The sequence below is a fragment of the Scyliorhinus torazame genome, chromosome 6, assembly GCF_047496885.1.
Source record: "Scyliorhinus torazame isolate Kashiwa2021f chromosome 6, sScyTor2.1, whole genome shotgun sequence".
NCBI classification, from domain to species: Eukaryota; Metazoa; Chordata; class Chondrichthyes; order Carcharhiniformes; family Scyliorhinidae; genus Scyliorhinus; species Scyliorhinus torazame.
In genome coordinates, this window is record NC_092712.1 from 13,817,946 (window position 1) to 13,837,980 (window position 20,035).

The 20,035-nt window shown below is 51.0% G+C and overlaps 1 protein-coding gene across 1 annotated transcript in view; it reads left to right on the forward strand.

Annotated features, from left to right (window-relative positions):
- ppp1r16a (protein phosphatase 1, regulatory subunit 16A) overlaps positions 1–20,035 on the forward strand; it is a 143,092-nt gene that overhangs the window by 59,113 nt on the left and 63,944 nt on the right. Inside the window, exons 3-6 of the mRNA XM_072507943.1 lie at positions 12,292–12,362; positions 13,171–13,316; positions 14,567–14,670; positions 15,947–16,071. Coding sequence (XP_072364044.1) covers positions 12,292–12,362; positions 13,171–13,316; positions 14,567–14,670; positions 15,947–16,071 — 446 coding nt within the window. The remainder of the gene's footprint in view (positions 1–12,291; positions 12,363–13,170; positions 13,317–14,566; positions 14,671–15,946; positions 16,072–20,035) is intronic.

The window sequence follows — 20,035 nt, forward strand, 5'->3', positions numbered from 1 at the left end:
CACGCAGACACGGGGAGAACATGCAAACTCCACACAGTCACCCGAGGTCAGAATTGAACCCGAGTCCCTGGTGCTGTGAGGCGGGAGCGCTAACGACTGTGACACGGGCCTCTGGATTACTGGTCCAGTGACACCCAATACACCACTGTCTCCCAATGAGTCCCTTCTTTTCTCTCTTTGTGTGCCTCTCTCACTCAGTTTCTCTCTCTTTCTCCCTCTCTCTGTATCTGCATGTGTGTGGGTGGGTCTTACTCGCACTGTGAATAACCCTCTCCCTCTCCCCGCCTCTGAGTGGCCCTCCTCTGCCCCCGCCTCACCTCGGTCTGGCCCAACCCTGTCTGGCCCGCCCCCAGGCCCTGTGTGTAGTCACCCTGTGTGTGTGTGTCACCCTGTGTGTGTGTGTGTGTGTGTGTGTGTGTGTGTGTCACCCAGTGTGTGTGTGTGTGTCTGTGTGTGTGTGTGTCACCCTGTGTGTGTGTGTGTCTGTGTGTGTGTGTCACCCTGTGTGTGTGTGTGTGTCACCCTGTGTGTGTGTGTGTGCCTGTGTGTGTGTCACCCTGTGTGTGTGTGTGTGTGTCACCCTGTGTGTGTGTGTGTGTGTCACCCTGTGTGTGTGTGTCACCCTGTGTGTGTGTGTGTGTGTGTCACCCTATGTGTGTGTGTCACCCTGTGTGTGTGTGTGTGCCTGTGTGTGTGTCACCCTGTGTGTGTGTGTGTGTCACCCTGTGTGTGTGTGTCACCCTGTGTGTGTGTGTGTATGTGTGTGTCACCCTGTGTGTGTGTGTCACCCTGTGTGTGTGTGTGTCTGTGTGTGTGTGTCACCCTGTGTGTGTGTGTAGGCACTCTGTGTGTGTGTGTGTGTGTGTCACCCTGTGTGTGTCACTCTGTGTGTGTGTGTGTGTGTGTGTGTGTGTGTCACCCTGTGTGTGTGTGTCACCCTGTGTGTGTGTGTGTGTGTGTGTGTGTGTGTGTGTCACCCTGTGTGTGTGTGTGTCACCCTGTGTGTGTGTGTGTGTCACCCTTTGTGTGTGTGTCACCGTGTGTGTAGGCACTCTGTGTGTGTGTGTGTGTGTGTGTCGTCACCCTGTGTGTGTGTGTCACCCTGTGTGTGTGTGTGTAGGCACTCTGTGTGTGTGTAGTCACCCTGTATGTGTGTGTGTAGGCACTCTGTGTGTGTGTGTGTGTCACCCTGTGTGTGTCACCCTGTGTGTGTGTGTGTGTGTGTGTGTCACCCTGTGTGTGTGTGTCACCGTGTGTGTGTGTGTTTGTGTGTGTCACCGTGTGTGTAGGCACTCTGTGTGTGTGTGTGTAGTCACCCTGTGTGTGTGTGTCACCCTGTGTGTGTGTGTGTCACCCTGTGTGTGTGTGTGTAGGCACTCTGTGTGTGTGTAGTCACCCTGTATGTGTGTGTGTAGGCACTCTGTGTGTGTGTGTGTGTCACCCTGTGTGTGTCACCCTGTGTGTGTGTGTCACCCTGTGTGTGTGTGTAGGCACTCTGTGTGTGTGTGTGTGTGTGTGTGTGTGTGTGTGTGTGTGTGTGTGTGTCACCCTGTGTGTGTCACCCTGTGTGTGTCACCCTGTGTGTGTCACCCTGTGTGTGTGTGTCACCCTGTGTGTGTGTGTCACCCTGTGTGTGTGTGTAGGCACTCTGTGTGTGTGTGTGTGTGTGTGTGTGTGTGTGTGTGTAGTCACCCTGTATGCGTGTGTGCGTCACACTGTGTGTGTGTGTGTCACCCTGTGTGTGTGTCACCCGGTGTGTGTGTGTCACCCTGTGTGTGTGTGTAGGCACTCTGTGTGTGTGTGTGTGTGTGTAGTCGCCCTGTGTGTGTGTGTCACCCTGTGTGTGTGTGTGTGTGTGTAGTTGCCCTGTGTGTGTAGTTGCCCTGTGTGTGTAGTTGCCCTGTGTGTGTAGTCGCCCTGTGTGTGTAGTCACCCTGTATGTGTCGCCCTGTGTGTGTCGCCCTGTGTGTGTGTCGCCCTGTGTGTGTGTCGCCCTGTGTGTGTGTCGCCCTGTGTGTGTGTCGCCCTGTGTGTGTGTAATCGTCCTGTGTGTGTGTGTGTGTCGCCCTGTGAGTGTCGCCCTGTGTGTGTGTGTGTGGGGGTGTGTGTGTGTCGCCCTGTGAGTGTCGCCCTGTGTGTGTGTGTGTGTGGCCCTGTGTGTGTGGCCCTGTGTGTGTGGCCCTGTGTGTGTTGCCCTGTGTGTGTCACCGTGTGTGTAGGCACTCTGTGTGTGTGTGTGTAGTCACCCTGTGTGTGTCTGTCACCCTGTGTGTGTGTGTGTCACCCTGTGTGTGTGTGTGTAGGCACTCTGTGTGTGTGTAGGCACCCTGTATGTGTGTGTGTAGGCACTCTGTGTGTGTGTATGTGTGTGTGTCACCCTGTGTGTGTGTGTGTGTGTCACCCTGTGTGTGTGTGTGTCACCCTGTGTGTGTGTGTAGGCACTCTGTGTGTGTGTAGTCACCCTGTATGTGTGTGTGTAGGCACTCTGTGTGTGTGTGTGTGTGTGTGTGTGTGTGTGTGTGTGTGTGTGTCACCCTGTGTGTGTCACCCTGTGTGTTATCCTGTGTGTGTGTGTAGGCACTCTGTGTGTGTGTGTGTGTGTGTGTAGTCACCCTGTATGTGTGTGTGTGTCACACTGTGTGTGTGTGTGTCACCCTGTGTGTGTGTGTCACCCTGTGTGTGTGTGTGTAGGCACCCTGTGTGTGTGTGTGTGTAGTCGCCCTGTGTGTGTGTGTCACCCTGTGTGTGTGTGTGTGTGTGTGTGTGTGTAGTTGCCCTGTGTGTGTAGTTGCCCTGTGTGTGTAGTTGCCCTGTGTGTGTAGTCGCCCTGTGTGTGTAGTCGCCCTGTGTGTGTAGTCACCCTGTGTGTGTCGCCCTGTGTGTGTCGCCCTGTGTGTGTCGCCCTGTGTGTGTCGCCCTGTGTGTGTGTCGCCCTGTGTGTGTGTCGCCCTGTGTGTGTGTCGCCCTGTGTGTGTGTGTGTGTCGCCCTGTGTGTGTGTAATCGTCCTGTGTGTGTGTGTGTGTCGCCCTGTGAGTGTCGCCCTGTGTGGGTGTGTGTGTGTCGCCCTGTGAGTGTCGCCCTGTGTGTGTGTGTGTGTGTGTGTGTGTGGCCTTGTGTGTGTTGCCCTGTGAGTGTCGCCCTGTGTGTGTGTGTGTGTGTGTGTGTGTGTGTGTTTGTGTGGGTGTGTGTGTGTCGCCCTGTGAGTGTCGCCGTGTGTGTGTGTCGCCCTGTGTGTGTGTGTCGCCCTGTGTGTGTGTGTGTGGCCCTGTGTGTGTTGCCCTGTGAGTGTCGCCCTGTGTGTGTGTGTCGCCCTGTGAGTGTCGCCCTGTGAGTGTCGCCCTGTGAGTGTCGCCCTGTGTGTGTGTGTGTGTGTGTGGCCCTGTGTGTGTGGCCCTGTGTGTGTGGCCCTGTGTGTGTGGCCCTGTGTGTGTGGCCCTGTGTGTGTGGCCCTGTGTGTGTGGCCCTGTGTGTGTGGCCCTGTGTGTGTTGCCCTGTGAGTGTCGCCCTGTGTGTGTGTAGTCGCCCTGTGTGCTGTACCTGTCCTGGGAGTGTTTGATGGGGACAGTGTAGTGGGAGCTTTACTCTGTATCTAACCCCGTGCTGTACCTGTCCTGGGAGTGTTTGATGGGAACAGTGCAGAGGGAGCTTTACTCTGTATCTAACCCCGTGCTGTACCTGTCCTGGGAGTGTTTGATGGGGACAGTGTAGAGGGAGATTTACTCTATATCTAACCCCGTGCTGTACCTGTCCTGGGGGTGTTTGATGGGAACAGTGCAGAGGGAGCTTTACTCTGTGTCTAACCCCGTGCTGTACCTGTCCTGGGAGTGTTTGATGGGAACAGTGCAGAGGGAGATTTACTCTATATCTAACCCTGTGCTGTACCTGTCCTGGGAGTGTTTGATGGGGACAGTGTAGAGGGAGCTTTACTCTGTACCTAACCCCATGCTGTACCTGTCCTGGGAGTGTTTGATGGGGACAATGTAGAGGGAGCTTTACTCTGTATCTAACCCCGTGCTGTACCTGTCCTGGGAGTGTTGGATGGGGACAGTGTAGAGGGAGCTTTACTCTGTAACTAACACCGTGCTGTACCTGTCCTGGGAGTGTTTGATGGGGACAGTGTAGAGGGAGCTTTACTCTGTATCTAACCCCGTGCTGTACCTGTCCTGGGAGTGTTTGATGGGGACAGTGTAGAGGGAGCTTTACTCTGTATCTAACCCCGTGCTGTACCTGTCCTGGGAGTGTTTGATGGGGACAGTGTAGAGGGAGCTTTACTCTGTATCTAACCCCGTGCTGTACCTGTCCTGGGAGAGTTTGATGGGGACAGTGTAGACGGAGCTTTACTTTGTATCTAACCCCGTGCAGTACCATAGAACATAGAACATTACAGCGCAGTACAGGCCCTTCGGCCCTCAATGTTGCGCCGACCTGTGAAACCACTCTAAAGCCCATCTACACTATTCCCTTATCGTCCATATGTCTATCCAATGACCATTTGAATGCCCTTAGTGTTGGCGAGTCCACTACTGTTGCAGGCAGGGCATTCCACGCCCTTACTACTCTCTGAGTAAAGAACCTACCTCTGACATCTGTCTTATATCTATCTCCCCTCAATTTAAAGGTATGTCCCCTCGTGCTAGACATCACCATCCGAGGGAAAAGGCTCTCACTGTCCACCCTATCCAATCCTCTGATCATCTTGTATGTCTCAATTAAGTCACCTCTTACCAGTCCTGGGAGTGTTTGATGGGGAAGTTTAGAGGGAGCTTTACTCTGTATCTAACCCCGTGCTGTACCTGTCCAGGGAGTGTTTGATGGGGACAGTGCAGAGGGAGCTTTACTCTGTATCTAACCCCGTGCTGTACCTGTCCTGGGAGTGTTTGATGGGGACAGTGTAGAGGGAGCTTTACTCTGTATCTAATCCCGTGCTGTACCTGTCCTGGGAGTGTTTGATGGGGACAGTGTAGAGGGAGCTTTACTCTGTATCTATCACCGTGCTGCACCTGTCCTGGGAGTGTTTGATGGGGACAGTGTAGAGGGAGCTTTACTCTGTATCTAACCCTGTGCTGTACCTGTCCTGGGAGTGTTTGATGGGGACAGTGTAGAGGGAGCTTTACTCTGTATCTAACCCCGTGCTGTACCTGTCCTGGGAGTGTTTGATGGGGACAGTGTAGACGGAGCTTTACTTTGTATCTAACCCCGTGCTGTACCATAGAACATAGAACATTACAGCGCAGTACAGGCCCTTCGGCCCTCAATGTTGCACCGACCTGTGAAACCACTCTAAAGCCCATCTACACTATTCCCTTATCGTCCATATGTCTATCCAATGACCATTTGAATGCCCTTAGTGTTGGCGAGACCACTACTGTTGCAGGCAGGGCATTCCACTCCCTTACTACTCTCTGAGTAAAGAACCTACCTCTGATATCTGTCTTATATCTATCTCCCCTCAATTTAAAGGTATGTCCCCTCGTGCTAGACATCACCATCCGAGGGAAAAGGCTCTCACTGTCCACCCTATCCAATCCTCTGATCATCTTGTATGTCTCAATTAAGTCACCTCTTACCAGTCCTGGGAGTGTTTGATGGGGAAGTTTAGAGGGAGCTTTACTCTGTATCTAACCCCGTGCTGTACCAGTACTGGGAATGTTTGATGGGGACAGTGTTGAGGGAGCTTTACTCTGTATCTAACCCCGTGCTGTACCTGTCCTGGGAGTGTTTGATGGGGACAGTGTAGAGGGAGCTTTACTCTGTATCTAACCCCGTGCCGTACCTGTCCTGGGAGTGTTTGATGGGGTCATTGTAGAAGGAGCTTTACTTTGTATCTAACCCCGTGCTGTACCTGTCCTGGGAGTGTTTGATGGGGACAGTATAGAGGGAGCTTTACTCTGTATCTAACCCCGTGCTGTACCTGTCCTGGGAGTGTTTGATGGGGACAGTGTAGAGGGAGCTTTACTCTGTATCTAACCCCGTGCTGTACCTGTCCTGGGAGTGTTTGATGGGATCAGTGTAGAGGGTGCTTTACTCTGTATCTAACCCCGTGCTAAACCTATCCTGGGAGTGTTTGATGGGGACAGTGTAGAGGGAGCTTTACTCTATATCTAACCCCGTGCTGTACCTGTCCTGGGAGTGTTTGATGGGGACAGTGTAGAGGGAGATTTACTCTATATCTAACCCCGTGCTCTACCTGTCCTGGGAGTGTTTGATGGGGACGGTGTAGAGGGAGCTTTACTCTGTATCTAACCCCGTGCTGTACCTGTCCTGGGAGTGTTTGATGGGGACAGTGTAGAGGGAGATTTACTCTATATCTAACCCCGTGCTGTACCTGTCCTGGGAGTGTTTGATGGGGACAGTGGAGAGGGAGCTTTACTCTGTATCTAACCCCGTGCTGTCCCTGTCCTGGGAGTGTTTGATGGGGACAGTGTAGAGGGAGATTTACTCTATATCTAACCCTGTGCTGTACCTGTCCTGGGAGTGTTTGATGGGGACAGTGTGGAGGGAGCTTTACTCTGTATCTAACCCCATGCTGTACTTGTCCTGGGAGTGTTTGATGGGGACAGTGTAGAGCGAGCTTTACTCTGTATCTAACCCCCTGCTGTACCTGTCCTTGGAGTGTTTGATGGGGACAATGTAGAGGGAGCTTTACTCTGTATCTAACCACGTGCTGTACCTGTCCTGGGTGTGTTTGATGGGGACAGTGTAGAGGGAGCTTTACTCTGTACCTAACCCCGTGCTGTACCTGTCCTGGGAGTGTTTGATGGGGACAGTGTAGAGGGAGCTTTACTCTGTATCTAACCCCGTGCTGTACCTGTCCGGTGAGTGTTTGATGGGGTCATTGTAGAGGGAGCTTTACTTTGTATCTAACCCCGTGCTGTACCTGTCCTGGGAGTGTTTGATGGGATCAGTGTAGAGGGTGCTTTACTCTGTATCTAACCCCGTGCTAAACCTATCCTGGGAGTGTTTGATGGGGACAGTGTAGAGGGAGCTTTACTCTATATCTAACCCCGTGCTGTACCTGTCCTGGGAGTGTTTGATGGGGACAGTGTAGAGGGAGATTTACTCTATATCTAACCCCGTGCTGTACCTGTCCTGGGAGTGTTTGATGGGGACAGTGTAGAGGGAGCTTTACTCTGTATCTAACCCCGTGCTGTCCCTGTCCTGGGAGTGTTTGATGGGGACAGTGTAGAGGGAGATTTACTCTATATCTAACCCTGTGCTGTACCTGTCCTGGGAGTGTTTGATGGGGACAGTGTGGAGGGAGCTTTACTCTGTATCTAACCCCATGCTGTACTTGTCCTCGGAGTGTTTGATGGGGACAGTGTAGAGCGAGCTTTACTCTGTATCTAACCCCCTGCTGTACCTGTCCTTGGAGTGTTTGATGGGGACAATGTAGAGGGAGCTTTACTCTGTATCTAACCACGTGCTGTACCTGTCCTGGGTGTGTTTGATGGGGACAGTGTAGAGGGAGCTTTACTCTGTACCTAACCCCGTGCTGTACCTGTCCTGGGAGTGTTTGATGGGGACAATGTAGAGGGAGCTTTACTCTGTATCTAACCCCGTGCTGTACCTGTCCTGGGAGTGTTGGATGGGGACAGTGTAGAGGGAGCTTTACTCTGTAACTAACACCGTGCTGTACCTGTCCTGGGAGTGTTTGATGGGCACAGTGTAGAGGGAGCTTTACTCTGTATCTAACCCCGTGCTGTACCTGTCCTGGGAGTGTTTGATGGGGACAGTGTAGAGGGAGCTTTACTCTGTATCAAACCCCGTGCTGTACCTGTCCTGGGAGTGTTTGATGGGGACAGTGTAGAGGGAGCTTTACTCTGTATCTATCCCCGTGCTGTACCTGTCCTGGGAGTGTTTGATGGGGACAGTGTAGAGGGAGCTTTCCTCTGTATCTAACCCCGTGCTGTACCTGTCCTGGGAGTGTTGGATGGGGACAGTGTAGACGGAGCTTTACTTTGTATCTAACCCCGTGCAGTACCATAGAACATAGAACATTACAGCGCAGTACAGGCCCTTCGGCCCTCAATGTTGCACCGACCTGTGAAACCACTCTAAAGCCCATCTACACTATTCCCTTATCGTCCATATGTCTATCCAATGACCATTTGAATGCCCTTAGTGTTGGCGAGTCCACTACTGTTGGAGGCAGGGCATTCCACGCCCTTACTACTCTCTGAGTAAAGAACCTACCTCTGATATCTGTCTTATATCTATCTCCCCTCAATTTAAAGGTATGTCCCCTCGTGCTAGACATCACCATCCGAGGGAAAAGGCTCTCACTGTCCACCCTATCCAATCCTCTGATCATCTTGTATGTCTCAATTAAGTCACCTCTTACCAGTCCTGGGAGTGTTTGATGGGGAAGTTTAGAGGGAGCTTTACTCTGTATCTAACCCCGTGCTGTACCTGTCCAGGGAGTGTTTGATGGGGACAGTGCAGAGGGAGCTTTAGTCTGTATCTAACCCCGTGCTGTACCTGTCCTGGGAGTGTTTGATGGGGACAGTGTAGAGGGAGCTTTACTCTGTATCTAACCCCGTGCTGTACCTGTCCTGGGAGTGTTTGATGGGGACAGTGTAGACGGAGCTTTACTCTGTATCTAACCCCGTGCTGTACCTGTCCTGGGAGTGTTTGATGGGGACAGTATAGAGGGAGCTTTACTCTGTATCTAACCCCATGCTGTACCTGTCCTGGGAGTGTTTGATGGGGACAGTGTAGAGGGAGCTTTACTCTGTATCTAACCCCGTGCTGTACCTGTCCTGGGAGTGTTTGATGGGGACAGTGTAGACGGAGCTTTACTTTGTATCTAACTCCGTGCTGTACCATAGAACATAGAACATTACAACGCAGTACAGGCCCTTCGGCCCTCAATGTTGCACCGACCTGTGAAACCACTCTAAAGCCCATCTACACTATTCCCTTATCGTCCATATGTCTATCCAATGACCATTTGAATGCCCTTAGTGTTGGCGAGTCCACTACTGTTGCAGGCAGGGCATTCCACGCCCTTACTACTCTCTGAGTAAAGAACCTACCTCTGATATCTGTCTTATATCTATCTCCCCTCAATTTAAAGGTATGTCCCCTCGTGCTAGACATCACCATCCGAGGGAAAAGGCTCTCACTGTCCACCCTATCCAATCCTCTGATCATCTTGTATGTCTCAATTAAGTCACCTCTTACCAGTCCTGGGAGTGTTTGATGGGGAAGTTTAGAGGGAGCTTTACTCTGTATCTAACCCCGTGCTGTACCTGTCCTGGGAGTGTTTGATGGGGACAGTGCAGAGGGAGCTTTACTCCTGTATCTAACCCCGTGCTGTACCTGTCCTGGGAGTGTTTGATGGGATCAGTGTAGAGGGAGCTTTACTCTGTATCTAACCCCGTGCTAAACCTATCCTGGGAGTGTTTGATGGGGACAGTGTAGAGGGAGATTTACTCTATATCTAACCCCGTGCTGTACCTGTCCTGGGAGTGTTTGATGGGGACAGTGTAGAGGGAGCTTTACTCTATATCTAACCCTGTGCTGTACCTGTCCTGGGAGTGTTTGATGGGGACAGTGTAGAGGGAGCTTTACTCTGTACCTTACCCCGTGCTGTACCTGTCCTGGGAGTGTTTGATGGGGACAATGTAGAGGGAGCTTTACTCTGTATCTAACCCCGTGCTGTACCTGTCCTGGGAGTGTTGGATGGGGACAGTGTAGAGGGAGCTTTACTCTGTAACTAACACCGTGCTGTACCTGTCCTGGGAGTGTTTGATGGGGACAGTGTAGAGGGAGCTTTACTCTGTATCTAACCCCGTGCTGTACCTGTCCTGGGAGTGTTTGATGGGGACAGTGTAGAGGGAGCTTTACTCTGTATCTAACCCCGTGCTGTACCTGTCCTGGGAGTGTTTGATGGGGACAGTGTCGAGGGAGCTTTACTCTGTATCTAACCCCGTGCTGTCCCTGTCCTGGGTGTGTTTGATGGGGACAGTGTAGAGGAAGCTTTACTCTGTAACCCCGTGCTGTACCTGTCCTGGAGGTGTTTGATGGGGACAGTGTAGAGGGAGCTTTACTCTGTATCTAACCCCGTGCTGTACCTGTCCTAGGGGTATTTGATGGGGACAGTGTAGAGTGAGCTTTACTCTGTATCTAACCCCGTGCTGTACCTGTCCTGGGAGTGTTTGATGGGGACAGTGTAGAGGGAGCTTTACTCTGTATCTAACCCCGTGCTGTACCTGTCCTAGGGGTATTTGATGGGGACAGTGTAGTGGGAGCTTTACTCTGTATCTATCCCCGTGCTGCACCTGTCCTGGGAGTGTTTGATGGGGACAGTGTAGAGGGAGCTTTACTCTGTATCTAACCCCGTGCTGTACCTGTCCTGGGAGTGTTTGATGGGGACAGTGTAGACGGAGCTTTACTTTGTATCTAACCCCGTGCTGTACCATAGAACATAGAACATTACAGCGCAGTACAGGCCCTTCGGCCCTCAATGTTGCACCGACCTGTGAAACCACTCTAAAGCCCATCTACACTATTCCCTTATCGTCCATATGTCTATCCAATGACCATTTTAATGCCCTTAGTGTTGGCGAGACCACTACTGTTGCAGGCAGGGCATTCCACTCCCTTACTACTCTCTGAGTAAAGAACCTACCTCTGATATCTGTCTTATATCTATCTCCCCTCAATTTAAAGGTATGTCCCCTCGTGCTAGACATCACCATCCGAGGGGAAAGGTTCTCACTGTCCACCCTATCCAATCCTCTGATCATCTTGTATGTCTCAATTAAGTCACCTCTTACCAGTCCTGGGAGTGTTTGATGGGGAAGTTTAGAGGGAGCTTTACTCTGTATCTAACCCCGTGCTGTACCAGTACTGGGAATGTTTGATGGGGACAGTGTTGAGGGAGCTTTACTCTGTATCTAACCCCGTGCTGTACCTGTCCTGGGAGTGTTTGATGGGGACAGTGTAGAGGGAGCTTTACTCTGTATCTAACCCCGTGCTGTACCTGTCCAGGGAGTGTTTGATGGGGTCATTGTAGAGGGAGCTTTACTTTGTATCTAACCCCGTGCTGTACCTGTCCTGGGAGTGTTTGATGGGATCAGTGTAGAGGGAGCTTTACTCTGTATCTAACCCCGTGCTAAACCTATCCTGGGAGTGTTTGATGGGGACAGTGTAGAGGGAGCTTTACTCTATATCTAACCCCGTGCTGTACCTGTCCTGGGAGTGTTTGATGGGGACAGTGTAGAGGGAGATTTACTCTATATGTAACCCCGTGCTGTACCTGTCCTGGGAGTGTTTGATGGGGACAGTGTAGAGGGAGCTTTACTCTGTATCTAACCCCGTGCTGTACCTGTCCTGGGAGTGTTTCATGGGGACAGTGTAGAGGGAGAATTACTCTATATCTAACCCTGTGCTGTACCTGTCCTGGGAGTGTTTGATGGGGACAGTGTAGAGGGAGCTTTACTCTGTATCTAACCCCATGCTGTACCTGTCCTGGGAGTGTTTGATGGGGACAGTGTAGAGGGAGCTTACTCTGTATCTAACCCCGTGCTGTACCTGTCCTGGGAGTGTTTGATGGTGACAGTGTAGAGGGAGATTTACTCTATATCTAACCCTGTGCTGTACCTGTCCTGGGAGTGTTTGATGGGGACAGTGTAGAGGGAGCTTTACTCTGTATCTAACCCCATGCTGTACTTGTCCTGGGAGTGTTTGATGGGGACAGTGTAGAGCGAGCTTTACTCTGTATCTAACCCCCTGCTGTACCTGTCCTTGGAGTGTTTGATGGGGACAATGTAGAGGGAGCTTTACTCTGTATCGAACCACGTGCTGTACCTGTCCTGGGTGTGTTTGATGGGGACAGTGTAGAGGGAGCTTTACTCTGTACCTAACCCCGTGCTGTACCTGTCCTGGGAGTGTTTGATGGGGACAATATAGAGGGAGCTTTCCTCTGTATCTAACCCCGTGCTGTACCTGTCCTGGGAGTGTTGGATGGGGACAGTGTAGAGGGAGCTTTACTCTGTAACTAACACCGTGCTGTACCTGTCCTGGGAGTGTTTGATGGGATCAGTGTAGAGGGAGCTTTACTCTGTATCTAACCCCGTGCTGTGCCTGTCCTGGGTGTGTTTGATGGGGACAGTGTAGAGGGAGCTTTACTCTGTATCTAACCCCGTGCTGTACCTGTCCTGGGAGTGTTTGATGGGGACAGTGTAGAGGGAGATTTACTAACATTGCTCATGTTGGTGTTGTTCAATCTGTTTTGGTTCAATGGCCACCTGTGTTCGTGACAATTGATTTTGCTTTACTTACAGTGCGGCAATTATTGGAGAGTGGCGTAGTCCCAGACTTGTATAATGAAGATGGTTTGACGGCTCTGCATCAGGTGAGTGAGGTTTTGGATAGTATGAATGGACAGGGTGCCGCTGCCAATGTGCTATGTTTGTGTGTCATTAGTCTGTGAACTTGCTGCTGGCAATAGTTTGCACAGTGTTGGGGGGTCCTCCCTCCTGTAACATTGGACAGCTTTTCATTGTTGTACCTCTTTACTAGAATGAGAATTAAATTCTCAATTCAGTGATCTATGTGGCATCAATACCGGGGAACAACCTAGTTTCGGGCCTGACTCTTGCGGTCCAGGAAGGAGCCATTCAGCCCATCCTGCATGTTCTAGCTCTTTCAAGCAACTTCTCTCCCAGTTTTTTCCTTTTCACATGTTGCCCACAGCCCCTCAATTCGAGGGTGGCCTCTGCTCAGACACATGAGTTTGCTGCCCTGGGCATTGACGTGAGTGAATAGGGCTTGTTCCTGGCCTGCAGGCCCTTCGACAGGATGCCGATGTGGCCGTGCGACCTGGAGCACACAATTTCATTGCTTTTCTTTTGTTTTCCGTTGCCGCCTGGCTTTGTCACCGTGACTCGAGGCGCGATGCGCAAGTTGTCGCCATTTTGAACGATTGGTAACGAGCTCCTCCCAGTCCTCGCTGTCACAGCTGCTGCCTTGCTTGGGAGAGTTTCGCAATGTCTTTGAAGCATTTTCATCGCCCTCCCCGTAATGTTGCCCCCCCCCCGCCCCACGGGTATAATGCAGAGTTTGGGCTGCTGAGGGAGCGGGTTTTAGATGCTGACCACTCCTGGCCCTTAGTATGAACGAGCTTTTGCTGGGTCCTCACCGCCTCCTGCCTTGTTTTGCAGTGCTGTATCGACGACTATGAAGAAATTGTCAAGTTGCTGCTTGAAGCGAAGGCCGATGTGAATGCGTGCGACAGTGAGCTGTGGACACCACTACACGCAGCTGCCACCTGTGGACATCTACACCTCGTGCAACAACTGATTCAACAGTTACGTACTGAGTCTCCCCCACTCCACCATCGAGTCACAGCAGCCAAACAATGTCCGGATAATATGGGTGGGGGTTTGGGTGGGCAGTGTAACTCAGTACCTCCCCTCACCGCGTCCTGCGTTGCTGTTTGATTATGTTCGTCTTGCCTGTCCTCCCGGTGCCTCAGCCATTCTCTCTGTACCGTGCCAGGTGCTGCATGTGAGCAGGGAACCGTTTACCATCACAGCGGAGCCCAGTCCTCTCAACCGGACATCTCAACCTTGCTTATCATTCAAGGGCTGTGGGCGTCGCTGGCTGGGCCGGGCCAGCATTTGTCGCCCATCCCTAACTGCCCTTGACTGGAGTTTGGTTGCTCCGTCATTTCAGTGGGGGGGGGGGGGCAGTGAAGAGTCAACCCCATCGCTGTGTGGGCCTGGAGTCACATGTAGGCCACACCGGGTAAGGACGACAGATTTCCCCTTCCCTCAAGGATATTAGTGACCCAGATGGGGTTATATGGGCAGCACGGTAGCATAGTGGGCAGCGTGGTAGCATTGTGGATAGCACAATTGCTTCACAGCTCCAGGGTCCCAGGTTCGATTCCCGGCTTGGGTCACTGTCTGTGCGGAGTCTGCACGTCCTCCCCGTGTGTGCGTGGGTTTCCTCCGGGTGCTCCGGATTCCTCCCACAGTCCAAAGATGTGCAGGTTAGGTGGATTGGCCATGATAAATTGCCCTTAGTGTCCAAAATTGCCCTTAGTGATGGGTGGGGTTACTGGGTTATGGGGATAGGGTGGAGGTGTGGACCTTGGGTAGGGTGCTCTTTCCAAGAGCCGGTGCAGACTGGATGGGTCGAATGGCCTCCTTCTGCACTGTAAATTCTATGATATGACAACCGATGATAGTTTAATGGTCGTCATGACTGAGATTAGCTTTACATTCCAGATGTTTCAATTGAGCTTACTTCCACCAGCTGCCATGGTGGGATTTGAGTCTGTGTCCCCAGACAATAGACTTTGGGTTACTTGTCACTGTGCAGTCCCCCTCCCCAATACTGCAGTCATTGGCACTGGAGAGTGAAATATGTCCTGATTTTCCTCCCTTTAGCCCAGTCCAGGAGGACCTGAGGCCATGTGTTAAACCTCCCTCATTGGTTTCAGATTTCTAATGCACTCTGTGATTTGGGTGACAATTGAGGGTGTTGGTTGCTGTCCAGTGGAATGTGTGAAGTTCCCCGTATGAGACTCACGATGATGGTTTCCCTTTACAGTGGTGCTAATCTCATGGCTGTCAATGCTGACGGGAACATGCCTTATGACTTGTGTGAGGACGATGTCACCTTGGACTACATCGAGAGCACAATGGCCCAACAAGGTGTGTATGTTTATTTGGGGATGGGTAAAGTTGCTGGGGTATGATCGCACAGGGCTGAACTTGAGTCATGAGATCGTCACGCCATTCAGCCCCTCTGATTGTGGCCTTAACTCTACTTTCCTGTACAACCCCCAAATCCTTTGGCACTCGTGAACAAAAATCTATCTCTGTCTTAAATATATTCCGCACGCATGAGGGGGCTGGTTTAACACAGTGGGCTAAATAGCTGGCTTGTAACGCAGAACAAGGCCAGCAGCGCGGGTTCAATTCCCGTACCGGCCTCCCTGAACAGGTGCCGGAATGTGGCGACTAGGGCCTTTTTTCACAGTAACTTCATTGAAGCCTAATTGTGACAATAAACAATTATTATTATAACCGGGACCTGGGATTCATGTCGCATTACATTCACCCCCCACCATCTGACCTGGGCTTTGGAAATCCTACCAACTGTCCTGGCTTGAGACAATTCACACCTCTTTAACCTGGGGTTACCCCTATCTCCAGTCACACCGTCTGGACCTGTAAAGCCTTAATTACCTGCAAAGACTCGCATTGAAAGTATCGTCTTGCATCGTTGACTTTGTCTCTATACGTGTTCCTGGAACCCACCTCTTCATTCACCTGGGGAAGGAGCAGTGCTCCGAAAGCTAGTGATTCGAAACAAACCTGTTGGACTTTAACCTGGTGTTGTAAGACTTCTTACTGTGCTCACCCCAGTCCGACGCCAGCATCTCCACATCTTAAATATATTAAAATGACCTAGCCCCAGCTATCTGGGGAAGAGAATTCCACAGACTAATGATCCTTGGGGGAAGAACTTCTCTTCTTAAACTCTACCCCTAATGCACTTCTCGCCAACAAACGGAGACGTCCCCCATTGCACCCTATCCACATCGCTCACAACCCTATATGTTTCAATAAGGTCACCTCTCATTCTTCTAAACTCCAGTGGGTATCGGCCCAACCTGCTGAACCTTTCATCCTAACACAGCGAACCTTCTCTTCCAATGCAGGTACATCCTTCCTTAAGTAAGGGGCACAGAGAGCTCCAAGTGGACGGAGTGACCTCTGTGAATGGAAATAATCGCCAAGCCTCACTGTGACTCCTGGTGACACTTTTGTCTCTCTCGAGCGCATGGGTTTGAGCCCCCCCACCGCTGATAGCGCACAATATAACCGGGGTACCTCCGCACAGTTCAACACTCCAATCCCAGGAATTCCCCGGGGCACCTTCCTTCATTTTTTAAAGTGATTGAAGTATTTTGGTTCCTATCAGATATCACTCAGGAAAAAATTGACGAATCTCGAATGGCCACAGAGAAGTGGATGATTGAAGACATCAGGCAGCTGCTGGAGAGCGACTCAGAACTGAATCGTCAGAATGATGTGGGCACTTGTCTGGTACGACCCTGCTTATCTCTACTCTCCCTGAGGGTTAGCACATAACCCCCCCCCCCCCCCTTCCTGTGGTTCCTGCCACTTGTCTGCACCATTCTGTCATCACCTCTTCCCCAAAGGTGCTGCTTTTCCCCTGGGTTCACTCAGCACCCCTGTACCTGAGCATCACTGACGATTGGTTGTCCATCCCTGGCCTGCACCTTGAGGTAAACCTCCTTGAATTGCTGCAGTCTGTGTGGGGAGGTGCTCCCACAGCACTGTCAGTGGGCAGCTGGCTTTACTGTCTGTACTGACCGGGGGGAGTGCAGTTAGCAATCCAAAACCTTGTCATATGACTGGAGTCCCATGTAGCGAGGGTTAGGATAGCCGATTTCTTTCCCTGGACATTAGTGAAACCTGGTGCATTTTTTAGACAAACTGGCAGCTCTGTAGTCACTTGTACTGAGACCAGAATTTATTATTCCTGGTTTATTCCAGATTGTTCGCTGGGGTGAAAGGGTGGTCCTGGGATGAGAGGCTGGGTAAACTGTGTCTATATTCTCAGGACTTTACAAGAATGCGACGTGATCTCATTCAAACCTACAAAACTCTGAGTGTGTTTGACAGGGTGAACGCTGAGAGACTGTTCCCCCTAGTCGGGGAATCTAAAAGCGGGCACAGACTCAGGATAAGGGGGCCCAATCATTTCCACAAGACCCATAAGCCTTAGGAGCAGAATTAGACGACTCGGCCCATCAAGTCTGCTCTGCCATTAAATCATGGCTGATATTTTACCCATCCCCGTTCTCTCCATAACCCCTGATCCTCTTATTAATCAAGAACCTATCTATCTCTGTCTTAAAGACACTCAGTGATTTGGCCTCCACAGCCTTCTGCGGCAAAGAGTTCCACAGATTCACCACCCTCTGGCTGAAGAAATTCCTCCTCATCTCTGTTTAGAAGGATGGTCCCTTTAGTCTGAGATGGTGTCCTCTGCTTCTAGTTTTTCCTACAAGTGGAAACATCCTCTCCACATCCACTCTATCCAGGCCTTGCAGTATCCTGTAAGTTTCAATACGATTCCCTCTCATCCTTCTAAACTCCAACGAGTACAGACCCAGAGTCCTCAACCGTTCCTCATACGACAAGTTCTTCATTCCAGGGATTATTCTTGTGACCCTCCTCTGGACCCTTTCCAAGGCCAGCGCATCCTTCCTTAGATACGGGGCCCAAAACTACAATAATCCAAATGGGGTCTGACCAGAGCCTTATACAGCCTCAGAAGAACATCCCTGGCCTTGTATTCTAGCCCTCTTGACATGAATGCTAACATTGCATTTGCCTTCTTAACTGCCGACTGAACCATGAACAAGGCACTCCCAAGTCCCTTTGTGCTTCCGATTTCCTAAGCATCTCCCCGTCTTGGACTGAGATGAGGAGAAATTACTTCACTTGGGAATGCTCCATCGTTGAATATATTTAAGTCTAGGATGGACAGATGTTTGGTGTCTCGAGGGATATTGGGTGGGCGGGGGGGGGCCGGGGGGCGGGGGGGGGGGGGGGGGCGGTGGTCAGGAAAGTGGCCACAATCAGATCAGCAATGATCCTACTGACTGGCAGAGCAGGCTCGATGGGCTGAGTGGTCTCCTCCTGTTTAATCTGCCCACGTGTTACCTGTCTCAACGTAACTCTGCTTCTCCAAATGCTGTGATGGCATTTGAACTCCTGTTCTCTTTACTGCGATGCCCACTCTATGTAAGTGTAGGCAGACTGTGCTAGGGTACTCACAGCTAAACTCCATCCTGTCCCAACTGGGACGCTGAACAGTGGAAAATTGGCCACTCCACGGGCCAACGGCACTCAGCTACTGCCCCGTCCGAGTCTTCAGGCAGGGGCACGGTCCATGGGAAAGTGTTCTTTAATTTCATCAAAGGCAAATTGCTGTTATTGCCCACTCAAGATTGGCAACACCATTTTGTGTTTGTATTTTTGAATGTACAAATGTTTAAGAATGAGTAGAATTACAGGGAGAATGGCACCAATTAACTTGTTCAGTTGGAGAGCTGGCGCAAACATGATGGGCTAAACATGCCCCTGCAATGTAACAATTCTGTGATTGTGATCTAAAAATACCTCGCAGCATTTCACGTGGAGGAGGAGAGGGTGAGGAATGGAAGCTGCGAACCCAGAGGAGAGGTGCGGAGGGCTGATTGGAAGTTGAGTCTTCAAGCTGTTTGGGAGGGCGGTCTTCAAAGAACTGCACCTGTAGTATGGCTGTAACATGGGAGAAATGTCCGAAGGCCTTTCACATGAACATTAGCAAGGAAAAGGTTCACTGAGCTACTTTGGGAGATATAAGGGCAGGTTAACATAAGCGGCAAATGATAGACAGAGCTAAGCGATCCCACAACCAACGGATCAGATCTAAACTCCTGTCACGTCCAGTCGTGAATGGTGGTGGACAGTTAAACGACTCACTGGAGGAGGAGACTCCGCAAATATCCCCATCCTCACTGATGGAGGAGCCCAGCACGTATGTGCAAAAGGTAAGACTGAGGCATTCGCAACAATCTTCAGCCAGAAGTGCCGAGTGGATGATCTATCTCGGTCTCCTCCGGAGGGCCCCAGCATCACAGATGTCAGTCTTCCGCCAATACAATTCACTCCACGTGATATCAAGAAACGTCTGAAGGTGCTGAATACTGCAAAGGCTATGGGCCCTGACAATATCCTGGCAAAACACAATAGTAAAGGGGACAAGGATGTCAGGCAGGCTTTCAGGGAGCTAGGATGGAAGCTCAGAACTAGAACAAACAGAGTTGTTATCTCTGGGTTGTTGCCCGTGCCACGTGATAGTGAGATGAGGAATAGGGAGAGAGAGCATTTAAACACGTGGCTACAGGGATGGTGCAGGCGGGAGGGATTCAGATTTCTGGATAACTGGGGCTCTTTCTGGGGAAGGTGGGACCTCTACAGACAGGATGGTCTGCATCTGAATCTGAGGGGCACAAATATCCTGAGGTGGGGGGAGATTTGTTAGTGCTCTTTGGGGGGGTTTAAACTAATGCAGCAGGGGCATGGGAACCTGGATTGTAGTTTTAGGGTAAGGGAGAATGAGAGTATAGAGGTCAGGAGCACAGATTCGACGTCGCAGGAGGGGGCCAGTGTTCAGGTAGGTGGTTTGAAGTGTGTCTATTTCAATGCCAGGAGTATACGAAATAAGGTAGGGGAACTGGCAGCATGGGTTGGTACCTGGGACTTCGATGTTGTGGCCATTTCGGAGACATGGACAGAGCAGGGACAGGAATGGATGTTGCAGGTTCCGCGGTTTAGGTGTTTTAGTAAGCTCAGAGAAGGAGGCAAAAGAGGGGGAGGTGTGGCGCTGCTAATCAAGAACAGTATTACGGTGGCGGAGAGGATGCTAGATGGGGACTCATCTTCCGAGATAGTATGGGCTAAGGTTAGAAACAGGAAAGGAGAGGTCACCCTGTTGGGAGTTTTCTATAGGCGTCCAAATAGTTCTAGGGATGTAGAGGAAAGGATGGCGAGGATGATCCTGGATAAGAGCGAAAGTAACAGGGTAGTTATTATGGGAGACTTTAACTTTCCAAATATTGACTGGAAAAGATATAGTTCGAGTACATTAGATGGGTCGTTTTTTGTACAGTGTGTGCAGGAAGGTTTCCTAACACAATATGTTGACAGGCCAACAAGAGGCGAGGCCACGTTGGATTTGGTTTTGGGTAATGAACCAGGCCAGGTGTTGGATTTGGAGGTAGGAGAGCACTTTGGGGACAGTGACCACAATTCGGTGACGTTTACGTTAGTGATGGAAAGGGATAAGTATACACCGCAGGGCAAGAGTTATAGCTGGGGGAAGGGCAATTATGATGCCATTAGGCATGACTTGGGGGGGATAAGGTGCAGCAGTAGGCTGCAAGTGATGGGCACACTGGATAAGTGGAGCTTGTTCAAGGATCAGCTACTG